Genomic DNA, 16,702 nt, shown 5'->3' with positions numbered 1-16,702 from the left:
GCTGACTGCAAGAAAGCTTTTCTTGCAAAATTCTTCTCCAACGCAAGGACTACAAGGCTCAGGAATGAGATCTCTGGTTTTGCCCAAAGAATGGAGAAAGCTTCTGTGAAGCCTGGGAGCGTTTCAAAAGCTACACCAACCAATGCCCTCACCACGGCTTCAGTCAAGCCTATTTGCTCAGCACTCTCACAGAGGTGCTCTTCCACGGATTAGAATGCTTCTTGATACCGCAAGCAATGGAAATTTCCAAAACAAGGATGTTGCTGAAGGCTGGGAATTGGTTGAGAACTTAGCTCAGTCAGATGGAAATTACGACGAAGACTGCGACAGGACCATCAGAGGAACAACTGACTCGGATGATAAACACAAGAAGGAGATCAAAGCTCTGAATGAGAAACTGGATAGGCTCCTTCATCCTCTCATTTCGCAAAGCATCTCTCACCATCATTTTCTTCTCACTGACACTCCTCTCACTCTCATCTCTCTCGTTTTCTATCACAATTACTTCGTCACTTCGATCACTCCCACCCTCTACCAAATAGCCATTCTATCTCCATTCCGTACTCCACCATGGAGAAGAAATCCATCTCCATCGTTCACTTGAGCCGTCGCTGTTAATCCTCGCCACCGTCTCGATAATCGACCACCACCACGAGAAGCTGATACTCAACCGACACAACTCGACCTCAAATCGGAGAGAAAAACTCAACCTCTACTCAAAGTACTCGACCGACGAACTCGCTCCTCCTCCACCGTCATACTCGACTAGCCGAAAAAAGAAAAAAACAACTACTCGACCTCAAGAGCAGACCACCACAAACCGGCCACATACTCGACCATGTTTTCTGGATAATGAGGAGCCACCATCTCAAAATTTGTTTACTCGACTTAAACCAAACAAAGACCACTCGACCACCGTCTCTCTAACTCACTCGACCTCAACTTCTACTTGACCAACATCGGTTCATCTTTCAAACATTTCCGATTTTGTATTATCTCTTGAAACTAACCTGTTAACTTTGAGTTCTACATATTCTCATGATCAACATGAGCAACTACACTGGCGGTTCATCAATGGATTCTGACTATAACGTCGATGAGGCTGAATCTTGGTCTTCAAGACCAGAAAGAGAACAACATAAATACGAAAGTTTCAGGAGGAGAGCTGAGATAGCTCGTGGGAAGAGAGCAATGACAGAAAGATATGAGCTGGTAGATGAGGATTTAGAGGACGAGTATATGCCTGAGCATTCTCGCAGAGCTACGAAGCTTCTGAACAAACCGATGAACTACCAGTTGAAGAGTACATCAGACTCTTCAACCTGAATGAGTTCTGCGGAACAAGATATCCGTGCTCCGAGACACTGGCAAAGCTGGGGTTACTAGAAGATGTTCAACATTTGTTCCAGAGTTGTCACCTGAACACTCTGATGAGTTACCCATACGTCACCTACGAGGAAGAAACAATTAAGCTCCTCTCCACACTGCAAGTGGAGCTCGACCAAGGGATGACTATAGACGAGTTGGAAAGAGAAGGGTTGGGGTTCCTTACATTCTTCGTGTATGGACATAGTTACATGCTGACAATCCAGCGCTTGGAAGGATTGTTTGGTTTCCCTAGTGGAACGGGAACCAAACCAAAGTTTGACAGATGCGAGTTGAAGGATCTGTGGCTCACCATTGGAAGCACTGCAGCGCTTAACTCTTCAAGATCCAAGAGCAACCAGATACACAGCCCCGTCATCAGATATTTCCAGGGCTCAGTGGTTCATGTCCTCTACTCAAGAGAGTCAACATGGACGGTGACCAACTCTGATATGGAGATGATCTCTATGGCTCTCAGAGGCACTCTCCATCAAACCAAGAACGGTATGACTCTGCACGGTGATACCAGTGACACACCTCTCGTTATACTTCTTTTGATCCACATGTGTGGATACAAGAAGTGGGCCATCACTAATAATAACAAAATAGCACGAGGCGCTCTCTGCATAGTAGGTGTTATGACACCGATTCTGATTACCTGCGGAGTCCCAATCACATCTAAGGGATATAAACCAAGAGCGATGGATTTTGAGCACCTACGACACTGCGAATTCCTCGAGTATGCAATGGTTGGTGACAAGTATCGATACCGGTTTGAGCATCCCACAGACAAGACGGCCAACATCCTTCTCCCCTGCCCCGAGCTTACACGTATCATAGAGGGAGACAACATCGACTTTGTGTCTGCAATCGACGACCTGTATGTCAAGAAAGCTCAGCCAATGAATGAGGATGTTCATGCAGAAGAAGCTGCAGAAGATGAGATTGATGAGATTGATGAAGACAAGGAAGAGGAGTATGATACAAGTATGTATCATTTTAGTGAGCATGTAGCTCCAGCGAGGGAGAGTAAGAGCTTGAGTAAAGCTCACAGAAACCAAAGCCTGTTGCAGAAGTGGTGCAAGAAGCAGGATAAGTTCATCTCCAAATGGATAAATAGTATAAATTCGTTGAAGGCAATGGTTAGCTTCTCCTCATCTTGCAGAACCTCCTTTTTCTAGCTAGAAGCAGGGTAAGTTCGTCTCCATGCGGTATTGCTGTGCTGGAAGAGGAGCAGCTAACCATAGCCTTCAAAGACTTGATACTCGTTATGCATTTCGAGATGAACTTATCCTGCTTCTTGCACCACTTCTACAACAGGCTTGGGTTTCTGTAAGCTTCACTCAAACTCTTACTCTCCCTCGCTGGAGCTACATGCTCACTAAAATGATACATACTTGTATCATACTCCTCTTCCTTGTCCTCATCCATCTCATCAATCTCATCTTCTGCAGCTTCTTCTGCATGAACATCCTCATTCATCGGGTGAGCTTTCTCGACATACAGGTTGTCGATTGCAGGCACAAAGTCAATGTTGTCTCCCTCTATGATACGTGTAAGCTCGGGGCAGGGGAGAAGGATGTTGGCCGTCTTGTCTGTGGGATGCTCAAACCGGTATCGATACTTGTCACCAACCATTGCATACTCGAGGAATTCGCAGTGACGTAGGTACTCAAAATCCATTGCTCTTGGTTCATATCCCTTAGATGTGATTGGGACTCCGCAGGCAATCAGAATCGGTGTCACAACACCTCCTATCCAGAGAGCGCCTCGTGCTCTTTTGTTGTTATTAGTGATAGCCCACTTCTTGTATCCACACAGGTGGATCAAAAGAAGTATAGCGAGAGGTGTGTCACTGGTATCACCGTGCAGAGTCATACCGTTCTTGGTTTGATGGAGAGTGCCTCTGAGAGCCATAGAGATCATCTCCATATCAGAGTTGGTCACCGTCCCTGTTGACTCTCTGGAGTAGAGGACATGAGCCACTGAGCGCTAGAAGTATCTGATGATGGGGCTGCGTATCTGATTGCTCTTGGATCTTGAAGAGTTAAGCGCTGTAGTGCTTCCAATGGTGAGCCACAGATCCTTCAACTCGCCTCTGTCAAACGTTGGTTTGGTTCCCGATCCACTGGGGAAACCAAACAATCCTTCCAAGCGCTAGATTGTGAGCATGTAACTTTGTCCATACACGGAAAATGTAAGGAACCCCAACCCTTCTCTTTCCAACTCGTCTGCAGTCATTCCTTGGTAGAGCTCCACTTGCAGTGTGGAGAAGAGCTTAATTGTTTCTTCCTCGTAGGCGACGTATGGGTAACTCATCAGAGTGTCCAGGTGACAACTCTGGAACAGATGTTGAACATCTTCCAGTAACCCCAGCTTTGCCAGTGTCTCGGAGCACGGATATCTTGTTTCGCAGAACTCATTCAGGTTGAAGAGTCTGATGTACTCTTCAACTGGTAGTTCATCGGTTTGTTCAGAAGCTTCGTAGCTCTGCGAGAATGCTCAGGCATATACTCGTCCTCTAAATCCTCATCTACCAGCTCATATCTTTCTGTCATTGCTCTCTTCCCACGAGCTATCTCAGCTCTCCTCCTGAAACTTTCGTATTTATGTTGTTCTCTTTCTGGTCTTGAAGACCAAGATTCAGCCTCATCGACGTTATAGTCAGAATCCATTGATGAACCGCCAGTGTAGTTGCTCATGTTGATCCTGAGAATATGTATAACTCAAAGTTAACAGGTTAGTTTCAAGAGATAATACAAAATCGGAAATGTTTGAAATGAACCGATGTTGGTCAAGTAGAAGTTGAGGTCGAGTGAGTTAGAGAGACGGTGGTCGAGTGGTCTTTGTTTGGTTTAAGTCGAGTAAACAAATTTTGAGATGGTGGCTCCTCCTTATCCAGAAAACATGGTCGAGTATGTGACCGGTTTGTGGTGGTCTGCTCTTGAGGTCGAGTAGTTGTTTTTTTCTTTTTTCGGCTAGTCGAGTATGACGGTGGAGGAGGAGCGAGTTCGTCGGTCGAGTACTTTGAGAAGAGGTTGAGTTTTTCTCTTCGAATTGAGGTCGAGTTGTGTCGGTTGAGTATCAGCTTCTCGTGGTGGTGGTCGAGTATCCTCCGGTGAAAATCAAGAAAGCCCTAAAACACAAAACGACAAAATACTAAGTCGGTTTAAGCCTGTTAGACGTCTAGTCGAGCTTGTTGGTCGAGTGGATTTACGGAAAAGATTTTCTTTAAGTCTAGCGCCTTAATCCATTGAATTTACTACCGATTTACTTGATTGCAAACTTTAATTTTCAAAATTTCTTGTTTAGCAGTCATAAGTTTATTACATGAACTAAAGAGATTTGTGGAATTTGACCCATAAATATTATAGTGACATCTCTAATTAAGAGACTAGTCTAAGGGTAATTTGACACATATCAGTTTTCATCACACCATTAAGCTTCAAGTAGAAAGAAAATTTAAGTATCACTAGTAGCTTAACTGGTAACAAAGAGTTTGGACTCACCATTGCCATCCCGTTGTCGGTTTTACCCTTGGCACAAACAACTTTGGAGAAGTAGTTATGCGTTAGATGCAGAGAAAATGGTGCTCCTTTTACAAGGCCTTTGAGTGCTTCATTAGCCCATTCTGCAACTGTACACAAACATTGTGTCCAAATTTCTCAGAGGCAGGATACCGATTTCAATTTGATTATTTTAAACAACAAATAAGACAACATGTATCCATTTAAGGTGTCAGCTAGATCTTGCAGAAAGTCAAAACATGTTTGATTTCACCAAAATACACACACGTTATTATATAAGTAGCCACCTTAAAAGAGTAATGTATATATTTATACCTGAATCTTCAGTGCTCAGCTGGTACTTCTTCAGCTCTTCGATTGTTTCTTGAACAGACTTACTTGCAGTAAAAGCTGATTTTATCTAAGGCAAAAGCAGATGCCTACAGGTCTTTAATGTGTCCCAAGACCCACAAACAGTGCATCTGAAGGTGTGGAAATCCTTCTCCCAGTCATACCAAGGTAAGCACCTGCAGAATTTGAAAGTTGAAAAGTTGCTGGTGGAGAATGATACTACAGCGGTTGTTATGCAAATTGTATAGGGTCTCAGCAGTTAGCAATATAGAACATACTTCCTTGTACAACAAATCTAACTATAAGCAAAACTTGGGAGGTACTATAGCGAAAATTGGTTTTTCATAAGTTTGGTAAAGTTTGCTTAGAGAAGAAAAAACTGGCCTAGGCCAATTACTCTTATTCTTTAGAATATCCAAATGGAAAGTTAAGGATACTATTAGGAATCTAGGATATGAACATACCAACATATCCTCTGCCAGGGCTATGAGCTGCTATATATGAAAACCCAACATCTGGAAACAACCCAATTCCATTTTCTGGCATTGCGAGGACCATCCTCTGAAAATGGATAACAAAACAATGACAAAGGTAAGAAATGCATGCTAAATGTTATCTGCACAAAGTACAGAACAAGGGATTTACTATGAGCACCTCTGTTATCACTCGGTAGCGCCTATGTCCAGAAAGACCAATCCCATTGTTATGCCATCCATTAAAGAGACATATGGTTTTTTTGTATCCAGCAATCTTGCATATCAGGCCATACTCAGCTGTAAATACCCAAAAGAAAGCAACGTTATGACGTTAGCAAGTATTGCTTTTCTAAAACACTGAAGTGATGAATACTGTTGCATGTCTAGTCTTTTTATGCTTCTGTTTCAATAAGTCTCATATCCTGACTTATGGAAAAAAGAGCCAACCAGACCTCTATCATATCTGACAATTGATTTTCGGTTGTAATCTGTTTCACATCACCTGCTTCATATCTGACCATGTGAAGCCATACTAAAACAGAAGTTTCATTTTCTTGCATCAGAGGAGTTTTCTTCAGATCCATTTCTCTAAAATTAGTTTATTCAATGATTGAACTTACTTGGGTTTAATTCATTAAAGAAAAAGTGAAAAACGAACCTAGATTCATGGCGTTGAGAGCTTTAGGTCAAACAAGAGTGAGGAAAGCAACGCCATTTGGATAAACATTTCCTTTCACCAACTCGTCGCTTCCACTGGCCATCACTGAGAATTTCCGGCGATGCGATACTGAGAGCTTAAAGAAGGGAATAACAAAAGATGGAGAGGTTCTAGAGAAGAAGATGCGAGCAGAAGCCAGAGACAAAAGTCTTTATCATCACTGTCGGAGAAACCAAACTTAGAAAACGGCACATCATATTCTCACTCGATTTCAAACTTGACGATTGAAAAGAAAGCAGGACAACATCACAATCTAAGCAAGGATGTTGGTTGAGGAATCCAATTCAAAAGTCGAGATAATTCCGAACCAATATCATTTCAAGCCGATAGTGATTGCATGCCCAAAAGTGAAGCCTACTGATACGAGACTACGGTTAGGTTGATTAGGCCACCGGTTAGTACGTTTTAATTAATTAGTTTTGGTGGTTTACCTTATGAGTTTGGTTTTCATAATTTCCTTTCTATGCTTAAGTGTTTTCTTTTTTTACGTTTAGGTTAGAATCTAAGTTGTATCATGGCCAATATAAATATAGGTCGTTATGCTAATGAGAAATGAACCTCCAACAATTAACCTAATTCTTTAAGAGAGACTTGGGTTAAATGGAAGGTTTTGCTTAAATTATCTCTTGTCTTTACGAGTTCGAAGAAGAAAGCTTTGGCTCGTATCAACTTGGTATCAGAGCTATGTTGTACCTTTAGTTTATGTTTATGATTGGTTGTACCGTGGCCTATATAAGGGTCTCTTATGATCAATAAGAAACCAACCTCCAACAATTAACCTAATTCTCTAAGAGAGATTTGGGTTAAAGGGAAGGTTTTGCTTAAATTATATGTTGTCTTTACGAGTTCAAAGAAGAAGGCTTTGGCTCGTATCACCTACAGACAAACAAGTTCTTCAAAACAACCGGCTAAATTAAATATTGAAAGGCTAGGCATACACACGAACCATGTTGTCCCATTGCTCGATCAAATCGCCAATATAGAAAGGCTAGGCATACACACGAACCAACTGAAATCGAACACAGTATAAACCGAAACCAAATCGGAAACAAAATTAATGCAACCATACCGACCCAAATAAACCAACTTTTCGTAATTAATATTTTAGAGTAGTTTTCTACTATAAAGAAATTTAGTTATACAAAATTTAATAAATTTAATCAAAAATAGTATATATGTGTGAAAATTGTCCTTGATTTCACTAGCGGCTCATTCTTTTTTTTCTCTCTCCTCTAAGTCTAGGAGGCATGAAATTATGAAATGGAAAACCCTAATCAATATCTTAAATAGTTCTTCTTAAACTAGGATTAGGGTTTGTGCTAATTAATGTTAGTTAATCACTAATTTGTGAATAATGTTTACTCATTCTAATGTCACAAAGGACGACTTGCATATCCGTTATAAGTTCGTAACTAATTAATTTGCAACAACATATTGGTCACAACGTTGTCACAATAGTATTATCATCGCTTGTTCGTCATTAAATATAACAAATCTTGGTTAAGATTTTTTTCGTCACTATATTATGACGGAATACTATGAAGTTGTGACAACTAAAATTAGTTATAATATCTTATCTACAATGTTACAAATTTGTGATGAAAATTTTATGTCTCAAAACTACGTCTACTATATATATAAAGTGTTGTTCTCTGATTCTCCAAGGATTGAGATCTCTTGAGAGAGATCTGATGAGAGAAGTTTTGAAGGAAGATGATGAATGGTTCTCGGCATATCTTTACCATATATATAGACACCCAAAACCAATTAAAGAAGGGTTGACTGATTTTTCAGCTTTATACTAATAGCAATTTCAGTTTTTCGCTCCAAATTTTTTGCCTCATGAAAAAACCGCCAAAACAAACTTTAATCTCAATAAAATTACACATACTTTCGGATTTATTTTTAAAACTACGCCTCCAATTGAACCGATCAATAAACCAATAATATTTTATCCGGTTTGACTTACCCAAAATTTAACCAAATTTAATCGATTTTGATTATATTTTAATCTAATATTGATCCAAAAAATAATGTCTTTCCTATAAAAAAATATTATTTATTTATTTTTGATAAACAATTAAAAATAATAATTTATAATTTAATTTTACAAGAACGTAATATAACAAAATATATTGTCTTTCTCGGGAGACAATATTTGAAAATAAAAACTTGGACGCAGATATATCGACACATGGCAGCATCTGGATTCGACCGTTGCTGCTTTGCTGGTGGTTTACGTTTTTTTCCCTTTTAAAAATTTGTCAATTTGGATCTGTTTTTGCTTTGTAAAAATTACACTCGTCGTCTCTTTCTCTTTTTGTCGCTTATCTTGGCTCATCATCGATCTCTTCTCTTCCATGGGGATTTCTACAGAGACGCAGCAAAACGTAAGAAGAAATGACTAATTTTCTTGGTTCACGAATTTCCTCTTTCTTTGACCGAATTTAGGGTTTTGATCTTTATATATATCTCGTGTTACTTCCTTGTTCGTTTGTATTTTCTGTGCGTTGGTCTTTTTTAATGGATTTGATGATCTGGGATTCTCGATTTTCTTTGAGCCAGAAGAATCTCGTTTTGTTTGAATTTCATCTCCTTTGAGGAAAAATTGTTGCTAAGATTTCGAGCAATTTCGTAATATGGTTGTAGATTAATTGACAAATCCGAGGATTAGGGTTTTGGGATCTATGATTTTATCTTTTGATTCCTGTTCATAGTTGGTTTCTGGCAAGTATAATTTGTATAGTTCGGTTTTAGATAACAGACGAATTGGGATGTGAAAACTTGTTAGAATTTAGAGATGTGATTCAAGACAGATTGGTTTCTTATGCTTATTATTCGTTTTGATTTAAGTGTTTCTGGGAGGTAATTGGATTTCTATCTTTGTGATATTGTTGTATCAGGCGGTTTCAGAGGCTGCACAAAAGAGATGGACTACAAGCGATTTCGACATTGGAAAGCCTCTTGGTAGAGGGAAGTTTGGCCATGTTTATCTAGCAAGAGAGAAACGGGTTAGTGTGTTAAACAAGGAGAAGTAATTTGATGTCGTTTTAACCAAGCTGACATATTTGCATATTTGCAAACAGAGCAATCACATTGTGGCTCTTAAGGTTCTTTTTAAGACTCAGCTTCAACAATCTCAAGTTGAACACCAGCTTCGGCGGGAAGTAGAAATTCAATCTCATCTTCGGCATCCCAATATTCTGCGACTCTACGGTTACTTTTATGATCAGGTGTTGTGTTATCTGTGTGTTTGAAGAACTTCTTGTTGACATACAATGTTTGTCTCTGTGAGGATAACACGGTTTTTGGGATATCATTTTTGTTTGCAGAAAAGAGTTTATTTGATTTTAGAGTATGCAGCTAGAGGTGAGCTTTATAAAGAGCTTCAGAAGTGCAAGTACTTCAGCGAACGTCGAGCAGCAACTGTAAGTTCTAGTGATATTGATCTTAGTCTAGCATCTGAATCTGAATCTGTGTAGTCACACTTCTTGTATACTAGTACGAGCTCATACCCTTATGATTATGTGGCAGTATGTTGCGTCATTGGCAAGAGCCCTCATCTATTGCCATGGAAAGCATGTAATTCACAGAGATATAAAGCCTGAAAATCTATTGATTGGTGCTCAGGTAGCAAATTCAATCTGGTTATCTTTCTCCATCAATGCCATGTGATTGATCTTTGCTTATTATATATATTTCTGTATTCATGGATATTTTCTGTTAGGGTGAGCTCAAGATTGCAGACTTTGGATGGTCAGTACACACATTCAACCGCAGAAGGACTATGTGTGGCACTTTGGATTACCTTCCGCCTGAGATGGGTAAGTGAAAGGTTTCCAGAGTGTTTCTTATCTAGTCTCATCTGCAACCAGCTAATTGACTTTTCTTCTACTTTTGGATTTGCAGTGGAAAGCGTAGAACACGATGCAAGTGTCGATATATGGAGTCTAGGAATTCTCTGCTACGAATTTCTTTATGGTGTCCCTCCTTTTGAGGCCAGGGAACATTCAGAGACATACAAAAGGTAACCTGTTCACTAAGCTTAGAATGGGATTAGTATAATGGTGTGGTTATGTATATTAAAGAACAGTTTTTGTTGTACAAATGCGCTACTACAGGATTGTTCAAGTGGATCTCAAGTTCCCTCCCAAACCCATTGTCTCTTCATATGCAAAGGACCTGATTAGCCAGGTTTCTACTCGCATTCCTCGTAAATCCCTCATAAGCTTTAGTGCATTTGAAGAGTGAATTCTGATATGTCACACTTTCTGATCCAACAGATGCTGGTTAAGGAGTCTACACGACGTTTGCCCTTGCACAAGCTTCTTGAACACCCATGGATTGTGCAAAACGCAGACCCATCAGGCCTCTACAGAGGTTGAAGCTCCATGCTTCCTTGCAGAGGAGAAAAAGACTGCATTCTTTTTTTTTTGATAAACAAAAAGACTGCATTCTTACTAAAAGAAATCTGACCAATTCATAGTCTATATATATAATCTAGCTGTGTTGCAAAAGTATTTGTACTATATCTGCCTACAAACTTTATAGCAACAAGATTCGTGTAACTTCACACCAATTAGCTTCGATTCGAATCTACATCACTTTTAAATAAATGAATGGTTTCAAACTTCAACCAGCTTTTGTGCATCGGTCGTGGCACTAATCTTAGTTTTAGAACTTATTCACCAATTGATTAGTTGCACATTGTAAGATTAATGTTAACTGATGACAAATCCACTGGATTTGATCATATGATTTGAACTTGTTTTTTTGTTATCAAGGCAAACGACAAATCTACAAGCATCTGGCAAACGAATGAAAGATTTAACGAACTTGAACACAACAAGTGACACACTCATGCAATCAATCATTTTCCTTTAAAAGGTGGGTGACTGAGACAAGAATGAATAATGTTTTTTTTTAATCTGTAAGACAAAGAAGAAGAATAATGCCTACTTAACCTCAAAAATTTAATTTGGTGTATCTTGTACTTAAATATGGTGGAGTCTCAGAAAGCGTAGCGGTAGATGGCATCAGCAACACCATCTTGGTCGTTGCTCACACCGATCACATCAGCCACTGCCTTTGTCTTTTCTGCACCGTTGCTCAGAGCAACTCCCAACGAGGCCAGTTTCAGCATCTCTATGTCGTTTTCTCCATCTCCAATTGCCATTATCTGATCAAAAGAATCCGGTTAGCTTCATCAATTATCTTAGTTTTGAACAAAGAAATCAAGTCTTGGAAACTTGGGTTCAGGGGTGGAAATTCAACTTTTTTGTTTGACTTCTATACTTACGCCTTCTTGAGCTTCTTTAAAATGCCGTAAAAAGATGCTAGATTATTACCTCATCCGGTGAAACGCCCAAATGATTGAGTAGCATTTTTACACCGTTCCCTTTGGAGGTTCCTGGCGGGACGATTTCTAGCATGTCTGATTGAGCTTGAACGACATTAGCACGATCGCCTGTAGCTTCTGACCAATACGGACGGATAACAGATGAGACCCCCTCGGTTGTGTCCATAAATATCACTTTCTTCGGATATACAAGAGAACCAGACATCAGTACTTTGACTTATACAGATGTAATAAAGTAAAATAAAAGTTCTGACTCCGGGAATCACCTGAATGTCAGCTTCAGCTATAAGTTGATCAACCGATGATATGATTTCGGCCTGTTGATACAAAACATGTAGAGATTATGCAAGAAGCTGTTAAAAAAATCATAACTAGACAGAGAGAGAGCGTAACAGTTTCATTAACCTACCTTTGGCTCATTGTAGATTGTGTGAAGAGAGTCAACAAGAGGGTGGTCAAACAATGTCAAGCAGCGATCCTGGCTGAATGCAATGAGAGGAATTCGATGCTCCAAAGAATAAAGACACGTCTGCATATTACAAAAACCAACATTTTGGTACGTATGAAACAGAAATTCTAGAACTTAGTTATTCAATCAAGATACACACGGATAATAGACTGAAGACTGTCTGTAGTTAAGTAGGGTTTTTTCTGCTTCCCATGGTAGAGAACTATGATGCAAAGGGGGTTGGGTTCCAGAATTCTAATGCATGTTGTGAACTAAGCCGAGGGTATGAGAATTAAGTCTGTGCTGGTTGTTTTAGTCTAAATACTAAGTGGATTTACCTCTCTGCAGACCTCTCGGTCCAAATATCCTCTATACACTTCTTTCCCCTGTCTACCATAGACAAGTAAGCCCTGTAATTAAACAGATATTTAGTGAGATTACATTGATATTGGTGCACCTCACTAATTCCCTTACGTTAGAGAAAGTAGGAGACCTGAACAAAAACGCCTGGAGAGGACTCTGAGACAATGCCATCGGATCCAGTTAGATCAGCCGTCTTCAAGATTCTGATCGCGCCTGGGCGAGACTGTGAAATAAATAGAGTTAAGAATAGATACCATCTCCAAAACATTTTTCAAAGACGAACAAATAACAAAAATAAGGAAAGACATAGTTGGACAAAACAAAGAAGAGTCCAAAATGAAGTCATTGAAACTGGTGTCTTCTCACCTTCCCCGTAGCTATGACTACTTTAAGTCCCCTCAACATGGCTTCTTTTAAAGCTTTTGCATTTGCCTCCGAAATCTGACTTTTACTGTTAAGCAGTGTGCCTAGGAGAGTTAACATCAAAATCCCATGAGAAAGGGAAGAAAACCGAAACGAACAACTACACATTGTTAAATATGTAACCTTACCATCCATATCACAGAATATATAGGAGAACTTTGGTCTGTACAATCTTAGGCCATCCCCTTCCTTCCTGTCTTTTAACAGTAGTCTATAAGTTTATCTTAGAGAGAACAAGAAGATAATAGGGGGAGTGTAAATGATTGTTACACAGTTGCTGACAAGTAAACACAGGAAAATACCATCTGATTTCTCCAGCTGAGGTTTAGCTGTTTTTTCAATGTCATATGCACTCTGAATGAGTCCTTTTCCTTTCCACCCAAGGCTTTTTAGCAACAACTCCTCCTCCTCCTCCATTTCTTTCTCAGCCTCGTTGCTGATCTCATGATCAAAACCCAGTAGGTGTAGCAACCCATGAATCTTAAAAAACCATTAAGTTATCAGCAAATTACACAAGTCATATTAAACCATTCCTGAATAAAAAACAAAATTGGCTCCTGCCCTTCTTATATCTTCTAAACATTATGGAAACACATTACTGACTTCTTACATGGTTAATGGAACAACAAAGATCAAGAACTATACTTCTAAGCAAAATAAAACCAAAGTATACTCTTAGTAGTTCTAATCTACACCTATAAGGAGCCACATTTCACTTGTACGTTTCGGTTAAAAAGTAAGTCAGTAACAGGTTCCAACTCCACATCTATTAATCTTACCACAAGAATACGTATCTCATCAAGAAGAGTGTGCCCTCTCTCTGCAGCCTGCCTTGCAGCTGTCTCAACAGAAATGACAATATCTCCCATCATAAGCTACACGAAGAATAACCATAATGAGTAACCAACCATTTGGAACCACACCACACTATTAAAAACCAGTGAATCAAAAAAACACAATCTTTACCACTGGAAGCTTCAATTCAGGGACATGTTGTGACATGGAGAGCACATCTGTAGCATGATCTTCACCTCTCCACTCTTTGTTGAGTTTACAAATGAAATCATCATTACAAAGCATGACCGATAATTCGACAGTTTCGTACCCACCAAGATCTTCTATATCAGTCTCTCTTGTTTTATACTTGGAATCTTTCAAACCATTGAAAGCCAATGTCATTGCCATAGGCACATTGAGACGAAGCATTTCCGCAATATTCTACATTGTTTGAAATTTGATAAGAATCAACACAACTAGAATGGCTAAATTGAATTATCAAAGAACAAACCTGAATCTCAAGATCATCAGGAAGCTGTTCTTCGATGCAGATACTAACACTAAGCTCCAATTCCTGTTTCTTCTTCGGAGTTCTTCTCCTAATCTTCCTATATTCTCTCCTCTCCGCGAAAACCCGACCCGGAGGTTTCGGAAGCTTCGTCCAGTCTCCTACGGTGCTGCGTAAAGCGTGGAATCTCCGACGGAACATGGAAGAAAACTCGGACGAAGAAACATCGAGACGATTCAGAGGAGGAGTTCTCGGGGAAAAGCGTAGGAAGTTGGGTTGGAGGAGAAGGAGAGTGGCGCGTGGCATTTCACGCGCTTCTGCAGAGAAGAGACGGTTATGGCGGAGGATTGGGTAGACACGGGAGAGCATTGGAGAGACGGAGGCGAGGGAAGGAAGGAAGGAGGCGTTTCTGAAATTCTGGCTATACTAACTAAATCGAACCGGGAATTTATTCAAATCTAAACCGAAATTGAATTTTATCATAAACCGAATGGAGAGTTTATGACAATTTGGAGAAAATTCGAAAAATGGACCACTTTTTTAGTATTTTAAAACCATGACCGAACTGGATTATGAGGAGAATATGAAAGGCAATGAATGAGTTATGTTTCACTAATCAAGTAATCACCATGACTCCATGAGGATGAGGAGGCACATAAACTAATATCAAGGGCAATTATCATTGTGAAGAGGCGTATAAAGTAATGTAAGGGTGATTAGTGAAGCAAAGGAGTGGCAGGAGGCTATGTTGAAGGAAACAAGATTGTCCTGGTTCAGTTACCAATTCGTATCATATGGCAGCCCAACCAGATAAATTAAAGTGTAATGTCGATGCTGATAGATTTGGAAAATATGTATTATTTCCAATTTTTATATACATCTCAATAATTTCGGGAAATTTTTTAAAAGAAATCCATGTATAGTTTTTATTTGAACGTTTAATACTTAATACTTTTTAGTTAGAATAAAATACCTTCTCTAATTATTTGTGGTCTTAAAATATCTCTGTATAAAAATTATTGCTCGAATCAAACCCAGAAGTTAACAGCCGTTAACAGCTGTGACAGAATTATTTAACGGTGTTAAATTTTAAATCCTCATATTTTAATCTGTACGTACAATCATGCCCGGCTCGGGGCTAAAGCCCGTGAAGCAAGGGCTTTAGGCATCAAAACTTTATTAACTTTTTAGGGGCATCATTTCTTAAAACGTTAAAGTGGTGTAGCAGTTGAGTTTACTATTATACTCTCTTTTAAGTGACAAGTTCAATTCCTATCTTTACCATTACTTGTATTTATTTTTGAGATAATTGGGTGAGAGACTATGGATCTGGGCAAAATTAGTTTTTTGGGAGTCTAAAACAATGTAATATTTAGCCTAATTTTTTTGCCTAAACTAACCTCACGCGTTTCCATCGTAATAAAGTAGACAAACACGTCAAATTATCTCTTGGATGTTCATTTGCTTCACATGTTCATCATTTTCTCAAGTCTCGTCATCTTCCTCTAACACTATTGTTCAGTTTTGTTCTATTCTGATTTAACTGGTTCGTTGTGTATATTAGTCACTTTGCTGTGTCGTGTATACTATTTACTCCGATGCGTCGGAGAATTCGCTGTATATACTATTCATTCTGTCGCGCCGGAGAATCCGGATATTTTTTATTTATCTATATTCTTTGATATCTCTCCAAAAGTTCAGTTAAATCTGGATTTTTGCGTTATAGATCTGTGTGGATGCCCAAATGTTTTTTGCGTGGATGTCCAAATTTGTTTGTAGATCTATATTTAAATATTTACAAATGTAAAAATATTAATAACTTTTTATATACATGGTTACATGTATATAAATGTTAATAACGTTCTATATACGTGTTTACATGTATATACATACTAATAACACTCTACATACATTTTCGTTCTCTACGTTTTTGCAATAAATCAAATATCTTATTTATTATTCCACTGATGAACATTTATTAACTGTCAGTTGCTTTTTTGTTTCCCAAAAAAGTCAAAACTGTTGCTTCCACGCGCATCATTATAAAAAAAGGTGGTTTTCTCGTAAATATTATCTCTGTTGAAGACCACAATCCCATAATGTTGATTACCTAATTTTCTATCTCATTTTTGTCTCTGCACAAATTGGCCCTTTATTTTTTTCAACAGTTTTTCTTAGTGGACCAAATTTTTTTTATGCTTTAGGCACTAAAATTGTTTGGGCCGGCCCTGCATACAATCTCTTAACTAAAACTTAAGAGTATATTATCATGGTCTAGCGGTAACATTTGGGATTCTATAACTTTTTAACCCGAGTTCGAATTCCCTAAAGTTGTGAAAAAAATTTCGAAGGAGGCCCACGGTTTTTTGTTAACCGCCATTAACGAGCTTCAACAGATTGCACCAGAA

At 39.0% G+C, this 16,702-nt stretch overlaps 2 protein-coding genes and 1 pseudogene across 2 annotated transcripts; 1 reads left to right on the top strand and 2 right to left on the bottom strand.

The window, feature by feature from the left end:
- Positions 1 to 4,121: 4,121 nt before the first annotated feature.
- Positions 4,122 to 6,282, bottom strand: LOC9316784 (annotated as a pseudogene).
- A 2,416-nt stretch (positions 6,283 to 8,698) lies between these two features.
- On the top strand, positions 8,699 to 11,052 carry LOC9314965 (serine/threonine-protein kinase Aurora-2). Its single transcript, XM_002880670.2, has 10 exons — positions 8,699 to 8,806; positions 9,320 to 9,427; positions 9,503 to 9,649; positions 9,749 to 9,844; positions 9,951 to 10,046; positions 10,144 to 10,240; positions 10,326 to 10,443; positions 10,538 to 10,610; positions 10,700 to 10,826; positions 10,859 to 11,052. Exons 1-9 carry the CDS (start codon positions 8,777 to 8,779, stop codon positions 10,799 to 10,801), a joined length of 867 nt encoding a protein of 288 aa, XP_002880716.1. The 5' UTR covers positions 8,699 to 8,776; the 3' UTR covers positions 10,802 to 10,826; positions 10,859 to 11,052.
- A 172-nt stretch (positions 11,053 to 11,224) lies between these two features.
- LOC9316783 lies at positions 11,225 to 14,783 on the bottom strand. Its single transcript, XM_002878851.2, has 12 exons — positions 14,298 to 14,783; positions 13,976 to 14,227; positions 13,789 to 13,884; positions 13,312 to 13,489; positions 13,138 to 13,206; positions 12,953 to 13,053; positions 12,717 to 12,809; positions 12,562 to 12,633; positions 12,185 to 12,304; positions 12,042 to 12,092; positions 11,765 to 11,953; positions 11,225 to 11,595 (listed from the first exon to the last, which is right to left on the bottom strand). The coding sequence occupies exons 1-12, from the start codon at positions 14,661 to 14,663 to the stop codon at positions 11,428 to 11,430; spliced, it is 1,755 nt and encodes a 584-aa protein (XP_002878897.1). The 5' UTR covers positions 14,664 to 14,783; the 3' UTR covers positions 11,225 to 11,427.
- Positions 14,784 to 16,702: the final 1,919 nt, after the last annotated feature.

Source organism: Arabidopsis lyrata (assembly GCF_000004255.2).
Source record: "Arabidopsis lyrata subsp. lyrata unplaced genomic scaffold ARALYscaffold_4, whole genome shotgun sequence".
NCBI lineage: Eukaryota > Viridiplantae > Streptophyta > Magnoliopsida > Brassicales > Brassicaceae > Arabidopsis > Arabidopsis lyrata.
Note: the sequence above shows the minus strand (reverse complement) of the source record. Positions and strands in the feature narration are given on the sequence as shown.